At 56.6% G+C, this 18,022-nt stretch overlaps 1 protein-coding gene across 1 annotated transcript in view; it reads left to right on the forward strand.

Annotated features, from left to right (window-relative positions):
* The window catches only part of MYH9 (myosin heavy chain 9), an 86,260-nt gene extending 69,066 nt beyond the window's left edge, over positions 1–17,194 (forward strand). The window contains exons 22-41 of the mRNA XM_090272515.1: positions 315–521; positions 1,265–1,402; positions 2,412–2,535; positions 3,465–3,636; positions 4,280–4,492; positions 4,900–5,044; positions 6,247–6,453; positions 6,911–7,015; positions 7,266–7,418; positions 8,512–8,760; positions 9,842–10,054; positions 10,176–10,388; positions 10,680–10,841; positions 11,924–12,052; positions 12,922–13,010; positions 13,096–13,219; positions 13,456–13,664; positions 14,268–14,376; positions 14,482–14,654; positions 15,620–17,194. Of these exons, the coding sequence (XP_090128641.1) occupies positions 315–521; positions 1,265–1,402; positions 2,412–2,535; positions 3,465–3,636; positions 4,280–4,492; positions 4,900–5,044; positions 6,247–6,453; positions 6,911–7,015; positions 7,266–7,418; positions 8,512–8,760; positions 9,842–10,054; positions 10,176–10,388; positions 10,680–10,841; positions 11,924–12,052; positions 12,922–13,010; positions 13,096–13,219; positions 13,456–13,664; positions 14,268–14,376; positions 14,482–14,654; positions 15,620–15,737 (3,252 nt within the window). The 3' untranslated portion in view covers positions 15,738–17,194. The remainder of the gene's footprint in view (positions 1–314; positions 522–1,264; positions 1,403–2,411; positions 2,536–3,464; positions 3,637–4,279; positions 4,493–4,899; positions 5,045–6,246; positions 6,454–6,910; positions 7,016–7,265; positions 7,419–8,511; positions 8,761–9,841; positions 10,055–10,175; positions 10,389–10,679; positions 10,842–11,923; positions 12,053–12,921; positions 13,011–13,095; positions 13,220–13,455; positions 13,665–14,267; positions 14,377–14,481; positions 14,655–15,619) is intronic.
* Positions 17,195–18,022: the final 828 nt, after the last annotated feature.

The raw sequence follows: 18,022 nt of genomic DNA on the forward strand, positions 1-18,022 counted from the left end.
AAAGATGGTTAATTTTCCTGTCGACTTCATTCAGGAGTATGTGATGTAGGGGGGCCGCCTGGTGGGATGGCAAGTTCATGAGTGTCAGGTTCAAGGCCCGCTCCAGCACTTCACCTCTCTGAGCCCGTGTCCTTGGGGTCTTTGTGTACAGCCCATGGCGCAGTGGTAAAGGGTAAACGACATGATATGTACTCCCAAGATGGAAACTCCCTTGTCAACATGGACCTCCCTCTGGAAGCCAGAGCTAGAGAACGTGTCCTGGAGTGGCTTGAGGAGGCTGCAAGGACCTTGCATTTTGCACCTGTTGTTTGCAGCTCATGGCAGAGAAGATGCAGCTGCAGGAGCAGCTCCAGGCAGAAACAGAACTGTGTGCTGAAGCTGAGGAGCTCCGGGCCCGCCTCACTGCCAAGAAGCAGGAGCTGGAGGAGATTTGCCATGACCTTGAGGCCAGGGTGGAGGAGGAGGAGGAGCGCTGCCAGCACCTGCAGGCGGAGAAGAAGAAAATGCAGCAGAACATCCAGGTAACCCAGCTTCCTCTTCTGGAGAAAGGGGCAGGGCTGGGCTCCAGACACGGGGAGCCGTGAGGAACAAGGATGCAGGGACTGGAGCGAACCCAGAAACGGAGGTGCCTGGGTAGGCCAGCTCTTCTCCCCTTTGTCCACTTGGGGGCAGCCTTTGAGAGGTTGTCTCCCCACCATGTTCTCAGCTCTCTATGGGCGCTGCCCAGATGAGCATCGAGGTCGGTTTCAACTCCCTCCCTTGGTCCTGCTCCTGCTGGTCTGAGGAGCGGAGGGCGATCAGCTCTGCTTTCTGCCCCCGTCGCCCCTGGCCGGAAGCTTGCTCTAAAGGAAGCACCTCAGAACAAGCAACCACGTGACTGGACCAGGGCTCTTGTCCCCACACCCCGATATTTGTTGTTGTTGTTTTTTAATTGGTGAATTTTTTTTAAAAAGATTTTATTTATTTTTAGAGAGAGGGGAAGGGAGGGAGAAAGAGAGGGAGAGAAACATCAATATGTGGTTGCCTCTCGCATGCCCCCAACTGGGGACCTGGCCTGCAACCAAGGCATGTGCCCTGACTGGGAATTGAACCAGTGACACTTGGTTCATAGGCCTGTGCTCAACTCACTGACCCACAGCAACCAGGGCTCCTTTCCCCAGTTTTAAATATGCGACCCCACAAGCGGGGGCTGGGTCACATGTCAGCCCCCCCGCTGGGCTTGAGCATCCTATGCTCCTCACAGTCCCCTCTGGCTTCGTGACAGGAACTGGAGGAGCAGCTGGAGGAGGAGGAGAGCGCCCGCCAGAAGCTGCAGCTGGAGAAGGTGACCACCGAGGCCAAGCTGAAGAAGCTGGAGGAAGACCAAATCATCTTGGAGGATCAGAACTGCAAGCTGTCCAAGGTGAGGCCCTCGGCGTGTGGGGCTGTGGGCTGTGGAGGGCGAGCCAGGCCCCGGCTCCCGGTGTGCCCTCTCACCTCTGCTGCCTGAGGCTCTGTGACTTCTGCTCAGTAGCAGGTTCTCCTTCCCAGTGTCCCATGGCCTCTGGGCACCAGGGTCCTGTTTGAAAGGCTATTTCTCACAACTGAGTGGGGCCCAAGGGAAAGGTCTGACATTTCTTGTCAAGAAAGTTCTTCATAAGCTCTGGAGACCCAGGACTTGGTAGAGCCAAACCATCTGTGTGACATCGCATGTTAGTCACCGGAGGGGTTCGGACACCTCGGGGGCTTGGGGTTGAGGTGTGGGTGCTTCTCCTTCAGCCTTCTCCAAGGTGGCAGCTGTTTCTTTTGAGAACCAAGTTGAGTCCCTGGCAGCTAAGCGAGCAAATAGAAGCTGGCAAGCGTGTTAGAGGAGCAGGAAGGACACCAGTCAGAATGCCAGCCTCGATCCCAAGGGCAGGGTGAGGGTTGAAGCGGAGCTCTGTGACTCAGGGAGTGAGAGGCTCCTGCTGGCGATGGTGTGCGTATATTACGCTGGCTGTGCTGTCATGGGGGCGCCTACTAGGTTAGGACTCCAGCGGGGCGAGCAGCCCAGGCGCTCCGCGGGCTTGAGGAGGTGGAGGTCCTAGGCTTCCCGCGGACAAGCCCGGGGCATGGAGGAGACGGGGCTGGAATTCCCCACCAACACTCGCTGCCGCTGGAAGCCTTCCTTACCTGGGCCCAAAGGGGTAATATAGGTCCAGCAAGGGCTTCGGTACCCACGTCTGGGAAGCTGATCCTGCTCTTGAAGGGGAGTTAGTGGCCTTACAAAGTGGCCCCTTTGACCCAGGAAGTCCTAATGAATCAAGTATTTAAGTCCTTGTCCCTCCATTCGGTGGAAATTTCTGGGTGAGTCGTACTTTGAAGAGCTAAAGTGCCTGCTCAGCCACCTCTGAGCTCTGACCCAGCCGTGCGCACACCCCACGCCCCTGCAGGAGAAGAAGCTGCTGGAAGACAGGATAGCCGAGTTCACCACCAACCTCACGGAAGAGGAGGAGAAATCGAAGAGCCTCGCCAAGCTCAAGAACAAGCACGAGGCCATGATCACCGACCTGGAGGGTAAGAGCGTCATGGGCAGGAGCCTGAGGCAAACACCTCTCAGGGCCAGTCTGGCCGTCACTGCCCGGAGCGGGAGCAGCAGGGAGGCGTCCCGCTCACCCCACACAGCTGAGGCTCGGGGTCCATAGCAGCCAGCTGCTGCCCTCAGGACCTCCGGTTCAGGACTGGGCCGCCAGGCACTGGTGCTGTGGGGCTGGCGGGGGCTCCCCAAAGTGAAGGACGTTCGGAGAAAAGCCCCCGTGTTTCTCTGTTGTTACCCAGCATGCATTTCACAAGCTTTTGAGACTTCCTAAGAGGCTCTAGGTTAGAACCTAGCTCTGCCACTTATTCGCCGTGTCATCTTGTACCTCTTCCCCTCTGTGAGCTTTAGTTTCTCCTACCTCCAAGGGGACACAGCAAAAGGGCACTTGTGAGGACTTAAACTATCTAATGCTTGTGGACATGCTGCGCGTTCTGTAAAATGCTAGACTGGTATTGCAAGGTCATTGCTTGTCTTGGGACGGGGTGACAGATCATGTCTTCGTGTCCCTGTGCTCTGGGGATCTGTGGAGAGGAGGCTGGGATAGACGTGCAGGCCTGCGGTTGTCTGTGGACCCCTTGCCTCTGCCCCTTGAGAGAAGTGCAAGGGGGATAGGGGAAATCCTAGAGCTCTGAGCTCATGCTGGAAACCACCGTGCCCTCTGTGGGGGCGTGGGGCAGCTGATGTGTCCAGGGCAGCAGATGGGGTCAGAGAGACACTGGACCTGGCAGCTCCTGGTGTTCTTTTCCTTAATCCGGGGTTGGTATGAGTATCTGTGTATTTTGAACCTTTAAACCCCATGTATATTTTATAGTAAGTATGTAGTATTTATGTAAGAATTAAAAACAAAGACGGCAAAGTCTGTGGCCACTGGTGGCTCTATGGGCTTTTCCCCACCTTCCCTTCTCAGAGCGCCTCCGAAGGGAGGAAAAGCAGCGGCAGGAGCTGGAGAAGACCCGCCGGAAGCTGGAGGGAGACTCCACAGACCTCAATGACCAGATTGCCGAGCTCCAGGCTCAGATTGCTGAGCTCAAAATGCAGCTGGCCAAGAAGGAGGAGGAACTTCAGGCTGCCCTGGCCAGGTGAGGGCCAGAGCCAGTGCTCCCCTGCGGCTTCCCGCTGTGGTTCTCGCTGCCTCAGTGAGCCGGAGCATTAGCGCTGCTATGGTTGTCATGCTTTCCTTTATTCTCTTTTCAGTAGACTGTTCCCGAGGGCAGTTTAGGTTCACAGCAAAATTGAGGGGACAGGATGGAGAATTTTGATAAATCTCCTCCGCCTCTCCCACAGTCTCCTCCAACTTTATCAACATCCTGCACCAGAGCGGTACATTGGTTACAACGGATAAAGTACATTGATACATCATTATCACCCAAAATCTATGGCACATTTGTATTTTTATTTTGTTGCAGTCTTGGTGGACTGTAACATTTTATTTCCTTTTTATTAGTTTATTTTACATTTGAACTTCTTTCTATGTTGAAAGCACTGAATTTTCAGTTGGAAAATGAAGCGATTTCCGTCTGAGGTTTTCCAGTTCTCCAGGCCACGCTGCCCTTAACTCTTCTGTACGCTGTGCCTCAGATGCGACTTCAGCCGAGCGAGGCTCCTAAGGGACGTGACTGTGGCTGCCGGAAGTGGCTTTGGTTGCCTCTTTCTAAAACCTTTTCTGCGAACTCTATTCCTTAGAGGTAAAATGGCGTCATCCTGAGTTTGTTTCTTTGGCAGAGTGGAGGAAGAAGCCAGCCATAAGAACATGGCGCTAAAGAAGATCCGTGAGCTGGAATCTCAGATCTCTGAACTCCAGGAAGACCTGGAGTCTGAGCGTGCTGCTCGGAATAAAGCTGAGAAGCAGAAGCGGGACCTTGGGGAGGAGCTGGAGGCCCTGAAAACAGAGTTGGAGGACACCCTGGATTCAACGGCTGCCCAGCAGGAGCTCAGGTGTGCCATGGGGTGGACTGGCCAGGTCACAGACGGGGAGAGGCGGCCATGGCCTGGGAGGGGTGGGCCTTAGGCCTCTGAACACACACGTGGCCTTGTTGTCATGTACCAGGCGGCATGGAAACTGAAGTTTCTCAGCATCTTGTCTCTACTGAAAAGAACTATTCAAGAGCCTGGCTTGAAGTCTGGGTGAAATAGGATGGGCTTTAAGGCTGGAAGGGTACAGAAACCTCCATGGTGTCTTTGAGCCTGGGCTATAGGGTGGACAGCTGAGGAGGGGACCCTAGGCAGAAGAGCTGCCTGAGGTGGCCAGTGGACCTTGCTGGCCTCGCTGTAGCTGGGGAAGAGCCCCAGGGGAGCATCGCTCCAGGGTCCCTAGCCTCTATTCTGAGGGCATTTCTCTCCAGGTCCAAACGTGAACAGGAAGTAAATATCCTGAAGAAGACCCTTGATGATGAGGCCAAGACCCATGAGGCCCAGATCCAGGAGATGAGACAGAAGCACTCCCAGGCTGTAGAGGAGCTGGCTGAGCAGCTGGAACAGACAAAACGGGTGTGTGGGCTTTCCCCAGGGACTTGCTCTGTGGCTTCAGGTTGTGGGTGGCTGGGGGTGGGTCTTGCCCCTTCCAGAGGGGCGGGGCCCTCCTGGAGCCCAGCTGCCACTCTGGGCCCATCCTGTAGAACAGAGCAGCTCCAGAGCCGGACTGCCTGGGTTGGAGCCCAGCTCCAGCCCTTAGTGGCTGAGTGACTTTGACAGATAGCTATGTCTGTGCATCAGTTTCCCCATCTGAAAGGAGTTCATGATAGGTCTGTGAATCGAGTTTGAGTTGGCATGTAAAGCACTTAGATAGTAAGGCTTATTAGTTACTTGATCAAATACAGCTCAGGAAGCTTCAAGGAATTGGAGCCCCCCTGAAACTGAGTTTCACAGGGCCTTAGGGTCCCTTTTCTGAAGCCTGGGTCCTCTCTAGAACACCCTCAGCAGGCTCCCAGCCACTCTTAGTGGCAGCTCTAGAGGTCAAAGGCTCTTCCATGTGGCAGCCTATAAAATAGTTTAGAAACAAGCCTTGTTCATCTCCTTTCAACTTCCACTCAGTTCTGCGCAGGTTGAAACCTTTCTTTGTTCTTTAGCAGTTTTTGCCCAGCATTCCTTTACACTCACAGTTTACCCTTGAACTTGCCCATGACCCTGTGGCCAGCTTGGTGCAGACTAGAATGGGATAGTCATGTTGTTCTGTAAACTCCACTTTATTTTTTTTGAAGAACATTACATTATTAATTTGAACATCAAGTTTCAAAGAGGCTTGAGTGGGTGTCTGATGATGAACAATTATAATTTCCCTCGTTCTGTAATGTCATCACTAAAATCATACAATGGATAATTGTATAATTATGTATAATAAACGTGTCTAATTGTAGTGGATAAGCAATTACGATACCTTATCCTTGAATGGTTCCTCTACCTTTGAGGAGGCTGGGCAGGAACTGTTTTAAAGATGGGAATGCTGAGGCCCTCAGAGAGGAGGACACGAGGCAGGCGTTACGGCCAGTTGAGTGATGAGGACAGAGCAGGTGTGAGCCTTCCGAGACGAGAACCCTTGCTAGCAGGCCACCTCCCAAACTGACCAACATCGCCTCTGCTTCAGAGGCAGCGGTTTGGATGTGAACCTGGTGGCTCTTCCTGTGACACTGGAGAGACCAGCTTCCTGACGGGGCACGATGCCCCTCTTCACACCTTTGCTCCCTTCCTACCAGGTAAAAGCCAACCTTGAGAAGGCCAAGCAGACCCTGGAGAGCGAGCGAGGGGAGCTGGCCAATGAGGTGAAAGCCCTACTGCAGGGCAAGGGCGACTCAGAGCACAAGCGGAAGAAAGTGGAGGCCCAGCTACAGGAGGCGCAGGTGAAGTTCACCGAGGCAGAGCGAGCACGCACGGAGCTGGCCGACAAGGTCGCCAAGCTGCAGGTGAGGCCTTTGCTGGGGCCCGGGCCTGGGCAGTGCTCCCTTCAGCACTTTGCCCAGTTCTCTAGGATGTCAGTGCCTTTTATTATTTTTTTTTAAGAATTTACTTATTTTTAGAGAGAGGGGAGGGAGAGGGAAAGAGAGAGAAAAACATGATGTGTGAAAGAAACAGCAATTGGTTGCCTGTCTCACGTACCCAGCTGGGGACCTGGCCCACAACCCAGGCATGTGCCCTGACTGGGAACTGAACCAGCAACCCTTCGGACCACAGGCTGGCACTCAATCCGTGGAGTCACAACAGCCAGGGCTCCTGCTCTTTTTCATGCTTCAAACTGGCTCCTCAATGAGGCTGCTGGGTTCAGCCTGTGACTCGGGTCCAGCTTAGCCTAGAAGCGCTGAGGTGGGGCCAGAGTGGTCATGGTCGAGCTCGTGGGCCTTTGTCTCTCCCATCCTTGTGTAGGTCGAGCTGGACAATGTCACGGGTCTTCTCACCCAGTCTGACACCAAGTCCAGCAAGCTCACCAAGGACTTCTCCACTCTGGAGTCCCAGCTGCAGGACACGCAGGTAAGGGTGGCAGCAGGGCTCTGCAGCTGGACCTTTCCTGGGAGGACGTGGTGCCCACATGGCATCCCCTGCCAGACCTTTGGGTGTTCGTCCCAGGGCTCCTCTGATGACCTGCATCCATGGGGTCTCTGGGTTCGCCCGGCTCCCTGAGTCAGAGGGCCCAGCTGCTCTCTCCCGCCAAGGGTGTGGGGACTCCGAGACTCTGACACGGCACCTACTGAGCCCTGAGTCCTTCTTGTCCTCGGAGTAGGAGCTGCTGCAGGAGGAGACCCGGCAGAAGCTGGGCCTGAGCACCAAGCTGAAGCAGGTGGAGGACGAGAAAAACTCCCTGAAGGAGCAGCTGGAGGAGGAGGAGGAGGCCAAGCACAACCTGGAGAAGCAGATCGCCACCCTGCACGCCCAGGTTCGGTGCGGCTCCGCCACAGGACATCCAGGCTGCCGGGCGGCTTGGGGACACGGGTGGGATTCTGCAGGCTGGGTCCACCCAGGCCTGCCTGAGCTGGTTGCCCTACCTTAGGAGCTCCTGTCCTCTCCAGCCCAGAGCTTTCAGCCCTGGGTCCCGGGTAGACTTCAGGGACCCGTGAACTTGGAGGGAGGAGACCGAACATTCTTTCTTGCACGGGTCTCTAGCTGGCAGCTGGCATTTCCTTCCTTACAAATGTAGACCACAAGCCAGGGCAGTCGCAGTACCTGTCCCCTTATTCACTAGAAACCACCAGTCACCGTGTCCCAGCCACGGCAGGGCTTTGGGGATGTCACCGTGCTCCTTGCGCTTCCAGAGGCTGCTGTCTGATATGCTAAGCACATGGGTTACTGCGCCAGTGTTTTATGACACCTGACAACCACATTCTTCTGTATTGACTTCCTTGATAGTCCTGTATATTTTATGTGTATCAAGATGTTATGTGAAGGAGTCCTAGTCTGCTCTGGACTTTCAAAGGATCTGGCCAAAAATAGACCATGAGCACCGTTCTAGATCCTGTCTTGGGACTTAAATGCTCCAGGCCAGATATGCCCTAAGCCCAGGACAGGCTCAGTCTGCTCCACGGTCTGGGCAGGAGCAGTCAGTATGTGCGAGTGGTGGCAGCTTTTGTCCCGGTGCAAGGAGGAGGCTGCAGGGCAGGTGCCTGGTGTCCTCCTGCCTCCAGCAGACACATTCCCCAGAGGGCACCGGCCCTGCCCCCGGGGGAGAGCTGACTGCAGGTTGCTGCCCTCTCGGCCGCGGTCTTTCTAAACCAGAAGCCTGGAGTGGGTGGGTCACAACAGAGAGGCCCTCCAAGGCTGACCCGCGCCTCGGCTGCGTGCACTGCGCAGACACCCTCGGCAGGAAGTTTGTTTCCGTCGCCCGGTGGAAGAGGGAGGTCTCCGTGCCTGGGCTGGCTTCCTGGTCTGTGTCCGTGAGGAGCAGGCCAGCTCCCGGCTGCCTCAGGCGCAGGTGTGTTCCCGGAGCAGGTGCCATTGTGGGTGTCATACCCTTATCCCTTGCTCCTGGCCAGGTGACCGACATGAAGAAGAAGATGGAGGATGGCGTGGGGTGCCTGGAGACTGCTGAGGAAGCCAAGAGGAAGCTCCAGAAGGACCTGGAGGGGCTGAGCCAGCGCTACGAGGAGAAGGTGGCCGCCTACGACAAGCTGGAGAAGACCAAGACGCGGCTGCAGCAGGAGCTGGACGACCTGCTGGTGGACCTCGACCACCAGCGGCAGAGCGTCTCCAACCTGGAGAAGAAGCAGAAGAAGTTTGACCAGGTGTGTGCTGTGCACACTCTCTTCCTCATTTCCTCTCTTCTTCAAAGACGGCGGCCTCAGGCCAAGGCCATGGGTGTGGAGTGGCCCTGGGGTCCCATCACTACCGGCAGGCGCTCAGGTCCCACTGTGGGTGTCCCCTTGCTGAGGGGCCTGGCAAGGAAGTGCTGGGAACAGGGCGCCTTCATAGGAAAGGTTTTAGAGCGAGTTTTCCACTTTCTGTTTTTTACACTTTCACATTTTTCATAATGATGTGATTTTAATTACTTTGAACTTTTAGTTATGTGTTCATACCTCGTCCTTATTGTAAAGGACCTGAGGCAGCTTACAGAGGCGCAGACAGTGAGCTGGGTAGAAAAAGAGAGTGAATCCGAACTCAGCTCCCAGGTTTGGGCCCGCTGTCACCTGTCGCTGTGGACGAAGGTGTCTTGGGCTTCGCCACGCTGCGGCCGTTGGCTGTTGTCTGGCTGTTACCACGCTGTCAGAGCCGAGGCAGGTAGTTGCTCCGCAGGCACAGCCTGCAAAGTCTAAAGCATTTGCTCCCTGGTCCTTTCAGAAATAGGTCCAGCAAAGGGAATGGGAAGGTTGGAATACAAGGCCTGGCGGGGTTAGGCCCATGCAGAGAAAGGACCACGGGGGTTTAAACTTAAATCCTTAGAGAAGGCCACACATGGGCCTTGGGCTTCTAAGCAGCCAGGGTCACACGCTTCAAGGTAAACACCAACCAGTTGTTCAGGAGAACCAAAGCCTTTCCAGGTTGTGACCGTGTAGTATTTCCTGTGGGTTCTCATGGAATGGGTGCTGTGTGACATAAAAAGTCATTACGTGATAAAAATGAAAGACTTTAAAGCATGGTGGCAGAGCTGGTATGTCCCCTCGTCTGGTTACAGAGACATACTGAACAGTGCTTGCGCCTTGGAACCAGCTGGGTTCTCTAGGCAGCAGCCTGGTGTTTGCTCTTCTTAGTCCCCAACCCTCAGACCCAGCCCTGGGCCCTTCACTGTTCTGCCTGCGTGCGGGCAGCAGGTTCTGAGCGCCTGCGGAATTTGTCGCTTGAGCTTCATGGCGCCCATATCTTTCCCAGCTCCTGGCTGAGGAGAAAACCATCTCTGCTAAGTATGCGGAGGAGCGCGACCGGGCTGAGGCGGAGGCCCGTGAGAAGGAGACCAAGGCACTGTCACTGGCCAGGGCCCTGGAAGAGGCCGTGGAGCAGAAGGCAGAGCTGGAGCGGCTCAACAAGCAGTTCCGCACGGAGATGGAGGACCTCATGAGCTCTAAGGATGACGTGGGCAAGAGTGTGAGTACTGGGAGGGGCTGAGGGGACAGTACAGGGGACTAGTGGGTGAGTGGACACTGAGGCAGGGACCTCGGGGATCTCCTGTCCCTCTGTTCCTGACTTGGGTTCCCTTGGGTGACAGGTCCATGAGCTGGAGAAGTCTAAGCGGGCCTTGGAGCAGCAGGTAGAAGAGATGAAGACCCAGCTCGAGGAGCTGGAGGACGAGCTTCAGGCCACCGAGGATGCCAAGCTGCGACTGGAGGTGAACCTGCAGGCCCTGAAAGCTCAGTTTGAGCGGGACCTTCAGGGCCGGGATGAGCAGAGCGAGGAGAAGAAGAAGCAGCTGGTCAGACAGGTGTGTATGTCCCTCCTGCTCCCCATGAACGGGGACCTTCATGTTTCTGGCAGGCATCCTTTCTCCCCTTCCTCTTCCTGGATTTTCGAAGGCTCCGTGACCATTTCTTCCAGCCCTTTCCTCAGGATGTGCAGGGGAGGCAGGGATCCTGTCCGGGGTTTCTATTCGGTAACTCTCACTGGCCACTGGAGGCCCCGCGGATCCCACAGAACTGGGCCAAAGCCTCCTGGGCTCAGAGCTGCAGCAGGATCTGTGTGTGGGTCCCTCCTGAGCGGCTGGCGTCTCCCCCAGGTGCGGGAGATGGAGGCAGAGCTGGAAGATGAGAGGAAGCAGCGCTCATTGGCGGTGGCCGCTCGAAAGAAGCTGGAGATGGACCTGAAGGACCTGGAGGCCCACATCGACTCGGCCAACAAGAGCCGCGACGAAGCCATCAAACAGCTACGCAAGCTTCAGGTGAGGTCAGGCCGGACCAAACCAGATCCGGCCCCACTCTGCTCAGCGTGGGGCTGGGACACGATGGGGTGGCCGAGAATGCTGGGAATTGCCGCCCTCCCCTGGCCGGGGAAGGTCTTGGTGCCCTCAGCCCGCCTTACAGATGGAGGCTCAGGCCCCGAGGTTGAGTGGGAGACGCGTGAAAGCAAACGTGCATGAGACCGACGCCGTTGAGTGCATTAAAGAACAGAGTGTCTCCACCAAGCTATGCAAGGGAGTACGGAGACAGTCACTTAGGGGCACATTTGCAGAGTAAACGGGCCATGGCCCACATGCGGCCCAGTGCAGCCTAATGGGCCATGATGGGAGGCTGGGGCTGAAGGTTCAGAGGAGCACCCGGAGCAGGGTCACGTACCTGGGAAATTTGACCTGACCCGCACTTGAAGAATAACCAAGTGGAAAGATCTGTGAGAGGCCACGTCCTACCCAGCGAATCAGTAGCAATGAGAATGCTTTTAACTGTTTGTGGTTGGTGAGGTCACAGGGCCCAGATGTCCTGCTGGCCGGTGGCATTCTCCTCCTGCCATCTGCCTGAACCAGCAAGAGTCTCACCCTTTGACATGGGAGTTTCAATTTGGGGTTTTCGGCAAAAGCAGAGGAAAAGCTACTTGACAAAGATCTTTGAAAGGGAAGCGCGTGGTGGGAGACTAACAAGGGAACCGAGTCCCGCCCCCTGGTGGGCGTGCCCCGGCGGGGCAGTGGCTGTGCTGGGACCCGGTCAGCAGCTCGGGCTCCTCCACAGGGAGCCATAGACAGGGAAAGCCATCGACTCGAGCTGCAGTGCTCGGTGACTGACGTGCCCAGAGCGTGCCTTGTGGACCCTGATGGCCGAAAGTGCACTAATGGTGGAGGTCAAAGAGACGTTTTGCTCTGGTTACTATTTAGCCCTTCCCGTCAGCTGGTTAATGGTGGTGTCAGGGTGAAAAGCAGCCACAAGCTCCTGCTCTTGGTCGCCCCTGGAGGGGTCAGAGGGCAGATGGTGGGGCAGGGGCAGGTGGGTGTCCGCTGGGGTGGTGGTGCCAAGTGTCTCCTCCCCACCCCAGGCCCAGATGAAGGACTACATGCGCGAGCTGGATGACACGCGCACCTCCCGCGAGGACATCCTGGCGCAGGCCAAGGAGAACGAGAAGAAGCTGAAGAGCATGGAGGCCGAGATGATTCAGCTGCAGGAGGTGGTCCGGGGCCAAGGGGCGCTGAGGGGCACTGCCCTCTGGCCAGCGGGGTCAGCTCAGGGCCTCCCCGGGGCCAGCGTTGGGCTGGGCTGAAACAATATAGGGACCTCCGGGGATGCGCTGGGGATGGTTCTTTATGAAAATTCTCTGCAGGGCTTCATTCAGTAGCAAGGCTCCCTGCAGTGAGAGGAGACTGTGTGTAATCACCGCCTCCTGCCGTCATTGCCACCTGGCATGGAGGGGTCCCTCCCATTGTGCCTGAGCTGCTCCCCCGTGTCTGTCACATAAGGCACACATGGAAGCATTCTGCTTCTCACTGGGCCAGACATCCAGGCATGTCCTTGTCCGCTCTTGCCTGGTTGATTGTGCCCTCCTGCCTGAGCCTCCGTGTGATCCTTCCCTCTTTGGTCACGTTTGGGTTTTGTCCATGATGCCTCACCCTGGGGTGAAGCCCCTCTCTTCCACCTGGGTTTCAGGAACATCACGCCTAGGTCCTAACTCACATCTCTTTCTGGTCACTCCCAGTAACTGGTCATCCGGTGATGAAGAAGGACCATAATGCCCCACTCGGCCAGGACTGTTTCTTACTCATCTCTGCATCCCTGGCCCCAGGCCTCGCCCCCAGCACTTAGCTGTGGGGCCTTTGTAAGCCCGTGGTGCCCTAGTTTTGACCCCCAGAGGGAGGAGTCAGCCCTGTGAGCTGGAGGGACTCATGAGAGAGGACTTGATGGAGGAGGCAGGCCCAGGAAGGGTTAAAGGAGAGAGCCAGGGGCTTGAGGAAGGTGGCAGTGCAGAGGACCTGGCATGGAAGAGGTGGCCTTCAGGGCTGTGGGCTGCCCATCGGGTCACACTCTGGGTTCTCATGGCAGGAACTGGCAGCTGCTGAGCGTGCCAAGCGTCAGGCCCAGCAGGAGCGGGATGAGTTGGCCGATGAGATTGCCAACAGCAGCGGCAAAGGGTGAGAGCCACTGAGTAAAGGCGGGTGTTGTGGGGGAGCCCCACCTCTGGGACTGGCCCCCTCTTACTCCTCCGGCCTTCCCCAGAGCCCTGGCGTTGGAGGAGAAGCGGCGCCTGGAGGCTCGCATCGCCCAGCTGGAGGAGGAGCTGGAGGAGGAGCAGGGGAACACGGAGCTGGTGAACGACCGGCTAAAGAAGGCCAACCTGCAGGTGGGCAGGGCTGGGCATCCTGGGCACGCCCTCTGCCCCATGCTCAGGGCTGCAGGTTCTGGGCACCATCTCGGCAAAGCCAGCAGCTTCTGGATGGCTTAGGGGAGGATATCCTAGCTATTGTTAAGTTTGGGGGACCTGGTATTATCAGGGGCTCTGCAGGATCCTGCTGCCCCAACTCTGTCCCCAGCAGGATCCCCAGCCTTTCTCAAGGTCATCAGCCCTTCTTCCCACAGATCGACCAGATCAACACTGACTTGAACCTTGAACGCAGCCATGCGCAGAAGAACGAGAATGCCAGGCAGCAGCTAGAGCGCCAGAACAAGGAGCTCAAGGTCAAGCTGCAGGAGATGGAGGGCACCGTCAAATCCAAGTACAAGGCCTCCATCACGGCCCTGGAGGCCAAGATCGCACAGCTGGAAGAGCAGCTGGACAATGAGACCAAGTAGGTACCCTTCTCCTGTCACCTGAAACGATCTTCAAATCCATCTGCAGTGCTGTCCCTGAGTCCAGTCAGGAACCAACTTTGTGTCCCCTAGTCCCAGGGTCTGTTTGCCCCAGTCCTGATGGGCTGTCCTCTGATTCTCTGGGTCCTTATGGAGTTGGAGTAGCTGTCCACAGCCCACCTTTCAAGTTGGGGGTTTCGGTGACCATCTCTGAGGGCTACATCAGAGAGAGGTGTGGGGTTCACAACCACATGGGCAGATAATCTGGGCCCAGCAAGACAGAGACCTGTGTGTAGGTAACGGGTCACACTGGGTGCGCAATCTCAGTTTCCCCTTTTTCCCAGCTGCATATATGCTCTGAGGTGTGTCACTTCCCTTCCCGGAGCCTCTTTCCCGTCTGAGAAGTGGGGCTGATTCAAGTGCCTCCCAGGAGAGACAAAGCTCATAGTGGGTGCTCGGTAAAGAGGGGCCGCCTTAGCATCAAGGCCTCCCTGTAGGGAAAATACCAGCGAGGCCCCGCGATGGGCGGTCCAGCCTGCGCTTCGTCGGCGCAGCCCTCCGAAGGAGGGTGTGCCCTGAGCAGCTCTGTCTGTACCGGGCAGGGAGCGCCAGGCAGCGAGCAAGCAGGTGCGTCGGGCCGAGAAGAGGCTGAAGGACGTGTTGCTGCAGGTGGACGATGAGCGCAGGAACGCCGAGCAGTTCAAGGACCAGGTGCGTTTGCAGGCAGAGCGGGGGGGCCCCAGGCAGGCGGGGGGCTGGCCGGGCCCCGCTCTCCCAGAGTTCACAACCTGGGCCGCGGGCCACACCTCTCCCTAGGCCGACAAGGCGTCCACGCGCCTGAAGCAGCTCAAGCGGCAGCTGGAGGAGGCCGAGGAGGAGGCCCAGCGGGCCAACGCCTCCCGCCGGAAGCTGCAGCGGGAGCTGGAGGACGCCACCGAGACCGCCGACGCCATGAACCGCGAGGTCAGCTCCCTCAAGAACAAGCTCAGGTGAGCCCTGCCTCCCCCCAGCCCCTTGGCGGTTATTTCTCCTTCCAGAGGTGAGTCCGTTCTGCAAAGCACAGTTCAGGCGACGAAGCTCCCGTGCAGTCGGTTCCCTTCCCCAGCTAGACGTCAGGGAGCGCAGCGCGTGAGGACGAGCAAGTGCTGGGTCCGGGCCGCTGCCCTCCGGGGCTCTTGCCTCCCGGCTACGGCCCGAGCTTCTGATAAACAGTAAGCTCTGGGTAATTGATGCCGTCCTGTGTGGGCTGTCTGCGCGTGGGCTGCTCCCCCGATGAGGACAGGTCCGTGCTGGGTGTTTTGAACTAGAAGATGCCGAGGCAGCCCCGGCCCGTCCTCATGCCCAGTGCGCGTTTGCCAACAGAAGCCGCCGTCCTCACTCCGGGCCTGCAGGCCAGAGGCTTCTTTGTGTTTCTGAAGGATGTGTTACATTCAAGACGCACGAAATGGCTGAGGCAGAGGGTCTCCACGACCCCCTGCTCATTTCTTGCCTCCTTTTCACGACAATCCCTTTTTAAAGCATGAAATCAACAAGAGCAGGCATTCTAGTCAGTATTTAATATTAATTTCCTTACACGTGATTGGAGAACAATGCCGGTCTTCACACACTGCGTTCCTGTAGCTCTCAGTTTCCCGTTTTATACTGAGTTTGAGCGAAGAGTGGCATTTTGCAGGCGCGACTCCACCTGTTCTTGTGCCTTCCCCCTTTTCATCAGTCCCGATTTCCTGGAGGTTTTTGCTTGTGTTTTGGGTAAAAGCGGAAGCTTGAATCACAGGCCTGCTCTGATAGCTGAGCTGCCCTGTCCTGTCTGGAGGCAGCGGCCCCAGAGGCCCTGCTGCACTGTTTCTCCCGTGGGGCGTTAGGCACCCAGTTCCCCTCTAGGGGTCGCTGTGGGACGTGTGAGCTGTGCTTGGGCCACCCGGGCAGGCCCTCTGACCTCTGCCTCTGCCCCCAGGCGTGGGGACCTGCCGTTTGTCGTGCCGCGCCGAATGGCTCGGAAAGGCGCTGGCGAGTGTTCAGATGAGGAGGTCGATGGCAAAGCTGACGGGGCTGAAGCCAAAGCTGCCGAATAACCTCTCTTCCTGCTGCCCAAGAAGGACAGACCGATTGACCGACCGACCAACGGATGACTCCGCCTCCCCTTCCTACCTTTGCGGCACCCCACCTCGCACCTTCTTGGGACTGCTGAGACTATGACTCCCACCCTGTCCGACCCGGCCAGGGGACCTCAGGCCTGCGCCCCCCTCTGCCTCCCAGGCCTTGTTGTGGGCCTTCGGCTTCTCTGCTGCAGCCCCTACCGCTCCCCTCCCACGCCCCCCAGAATCTGATACCAAAGAGTCAGGGTCCTGGGCCCCCGGCTCAGGAACGGAGTGGCCTGCAGGATCTTAGGCCTTCTCTTGCCAAAGCACAAGCTGGTGAAGCAAGAAGGGAGACCACCAGGGACGGGCAAGAGTGTTTTCTATGAATCTATTTTTATTCAGACTAAGGAGTTTTGATAGCCCAACACCCCAGAAGAGTCGTCACCTTCCCCGTCTCGGCCACCAGCTCCTCCCCACCCCCATCTTTGCTGTTGGCAATCACACGCGGTGACCTCACACCCTCTGCCCCATCGGCCTCCCACTCGTGGTCTCTGGGTGGTCTGGCATGAGCAGGCCCAGGGACACCACCTCTGTGCAGGGCACAGAATGCTGGGGGTGGGGAGGGAGGTAGCTCCTCTCCACTCCCATTGGGCAGCGCCCCGTTCCTTTCCTGATTCTCAAACGTCTCAAGTGCAATGATGACCCCTTCCCTCCTTTGCCGAGGGCAGCCGGCCCTGTCATAGCCAGGTTGTTGGGCCAAGCAGACAGGGCCTAGGGGCCAAGCTGGAAAGGCCAGCAGTGGCTTCTCCCAAACACTCTTGGGGACCAAATATATTTAATGGTTAAGGGACTTGTCCCAGGTCTGACAGCCAGCCCATCAGACAGGGCCAGTGGCCCTCTGACACAACCTGGCACCTGCTCCAGGACTGGGGCCCGCGGGTATTTTATCTGCGCCGTTGGCTCAGTATAGCTGAAAAACCCGCCACCTGCACAGATGTTTCGGAAAGGAGGAAAAAAAGGTTTTCTTCCCCTTCTCCCCTTCTTGTAATAAATGATAAAATTCCCAGTCTTTATCACTGCCTTTCCTTTGGAACCATGTTTAGAAGAGAGTAGCGTGTCCTACACTGGTCTACACTGGTTGCTGAATTTACCTGTATTCCTAACTGTTTTGTATATGCTGCATTTAGACTTACTATGGCAAAGAAGGCATTTTTTTTTTAAAAGGAACAAACTCAACAAATCATGAAGCTGTATAAAAGCTGCATGTGCCTACAAAGCTCTGAATTCAGGTCCCAGTTGCTGTCACAAAGGAGTGAATGGAGCTCCCAGCCTCACCCCTTTTTTATAGAAGAAAAGTGCCTTAGCGTGTGTTGCAGTTGTCACCACTACAGGAAGCTGGTTTACAGATATTTTCCACTGAGCGTCACAATAAAGAGTACCATGAGCTATGAGCCACATGTCTTGCGGTGTCTGTCTGCCGGAGTGGGCGGCCCGGAAGGGACTGGGCTTTGTTTCTGCTGCAGGCACCTGCTTTGCGCATCTCGGAAGCCTGCAGTCGTGCGGTGTGGCTGGGGCACAGGCCTAAGTGCGGAGTAAGCTGGAACGGCAGACCGGGTCGGGGCAAGGATGCTGAGTGTCTCCTGCAAACCTTGGTTCATTATTTACTGAGTATCTACTATGTGCTTGACACTGAGCTGGCACAAGATGAGACACAGCCCAGGCACTGACTTCCACAGGCATCCTTGGTCATCAAATAATGCAAAGTTGGCCCTACAGAAGGTCCTCCCAAGTCCCCTGTTGTGGAAGCAGGAATGAGGGACTTGGTAAGTCAGCCTGTGGGTGTTGGAGCAGTAGTAGGCTTTTGTTCATTATTTCTTTAAAAAAAAATTTTTTTAATAAGAGGGGAGGGAGGGAGAAAGGTAGAGAAACATCGACTGGGGGCCTCTCGTATGCCTCCAACCGGGGACCTGGCCCGCAACCCAGGCTTGTGCCGTGACGGGGAATCACACCAGCGACCTTATGGTTCAAAGGTAGGTGCTCAGTCCACTGAGCCACACCAGCCAGGGCTCATTCTTTCTTTCAACAAAAGCTGAGCATAAATAAGCCGGGCCCCTTGCTTACCAGGAGAACAAGGACAATGAAGGAAGACTGATGTCCCTGCAGTTGCAGGGTGTTGGGGGAGGGACAGGAGTTTTTCCTTAGAGAAGGCACGTATCACCCACTGGACACAAGGTGTGGACTCAGGCAGCAAGCCCTGGGCCACCATTTGACCAGCATGG

This window comes from Furipterus horrens, unplaced genomic scaffold (assembly GCF_987537825.1).
Source record: "Furipterus horrens unplaced genomic scaffold, mFurHor1.1.pri manual_scaffold_4, whole genome shotgun sequence".
Classification (NCBI taxonomy): Eukaryota; Metazoa; Chordata; class Mammalia; order Chiroptera; family Furipteridae; genus Furipterus; species Furipterus horrens.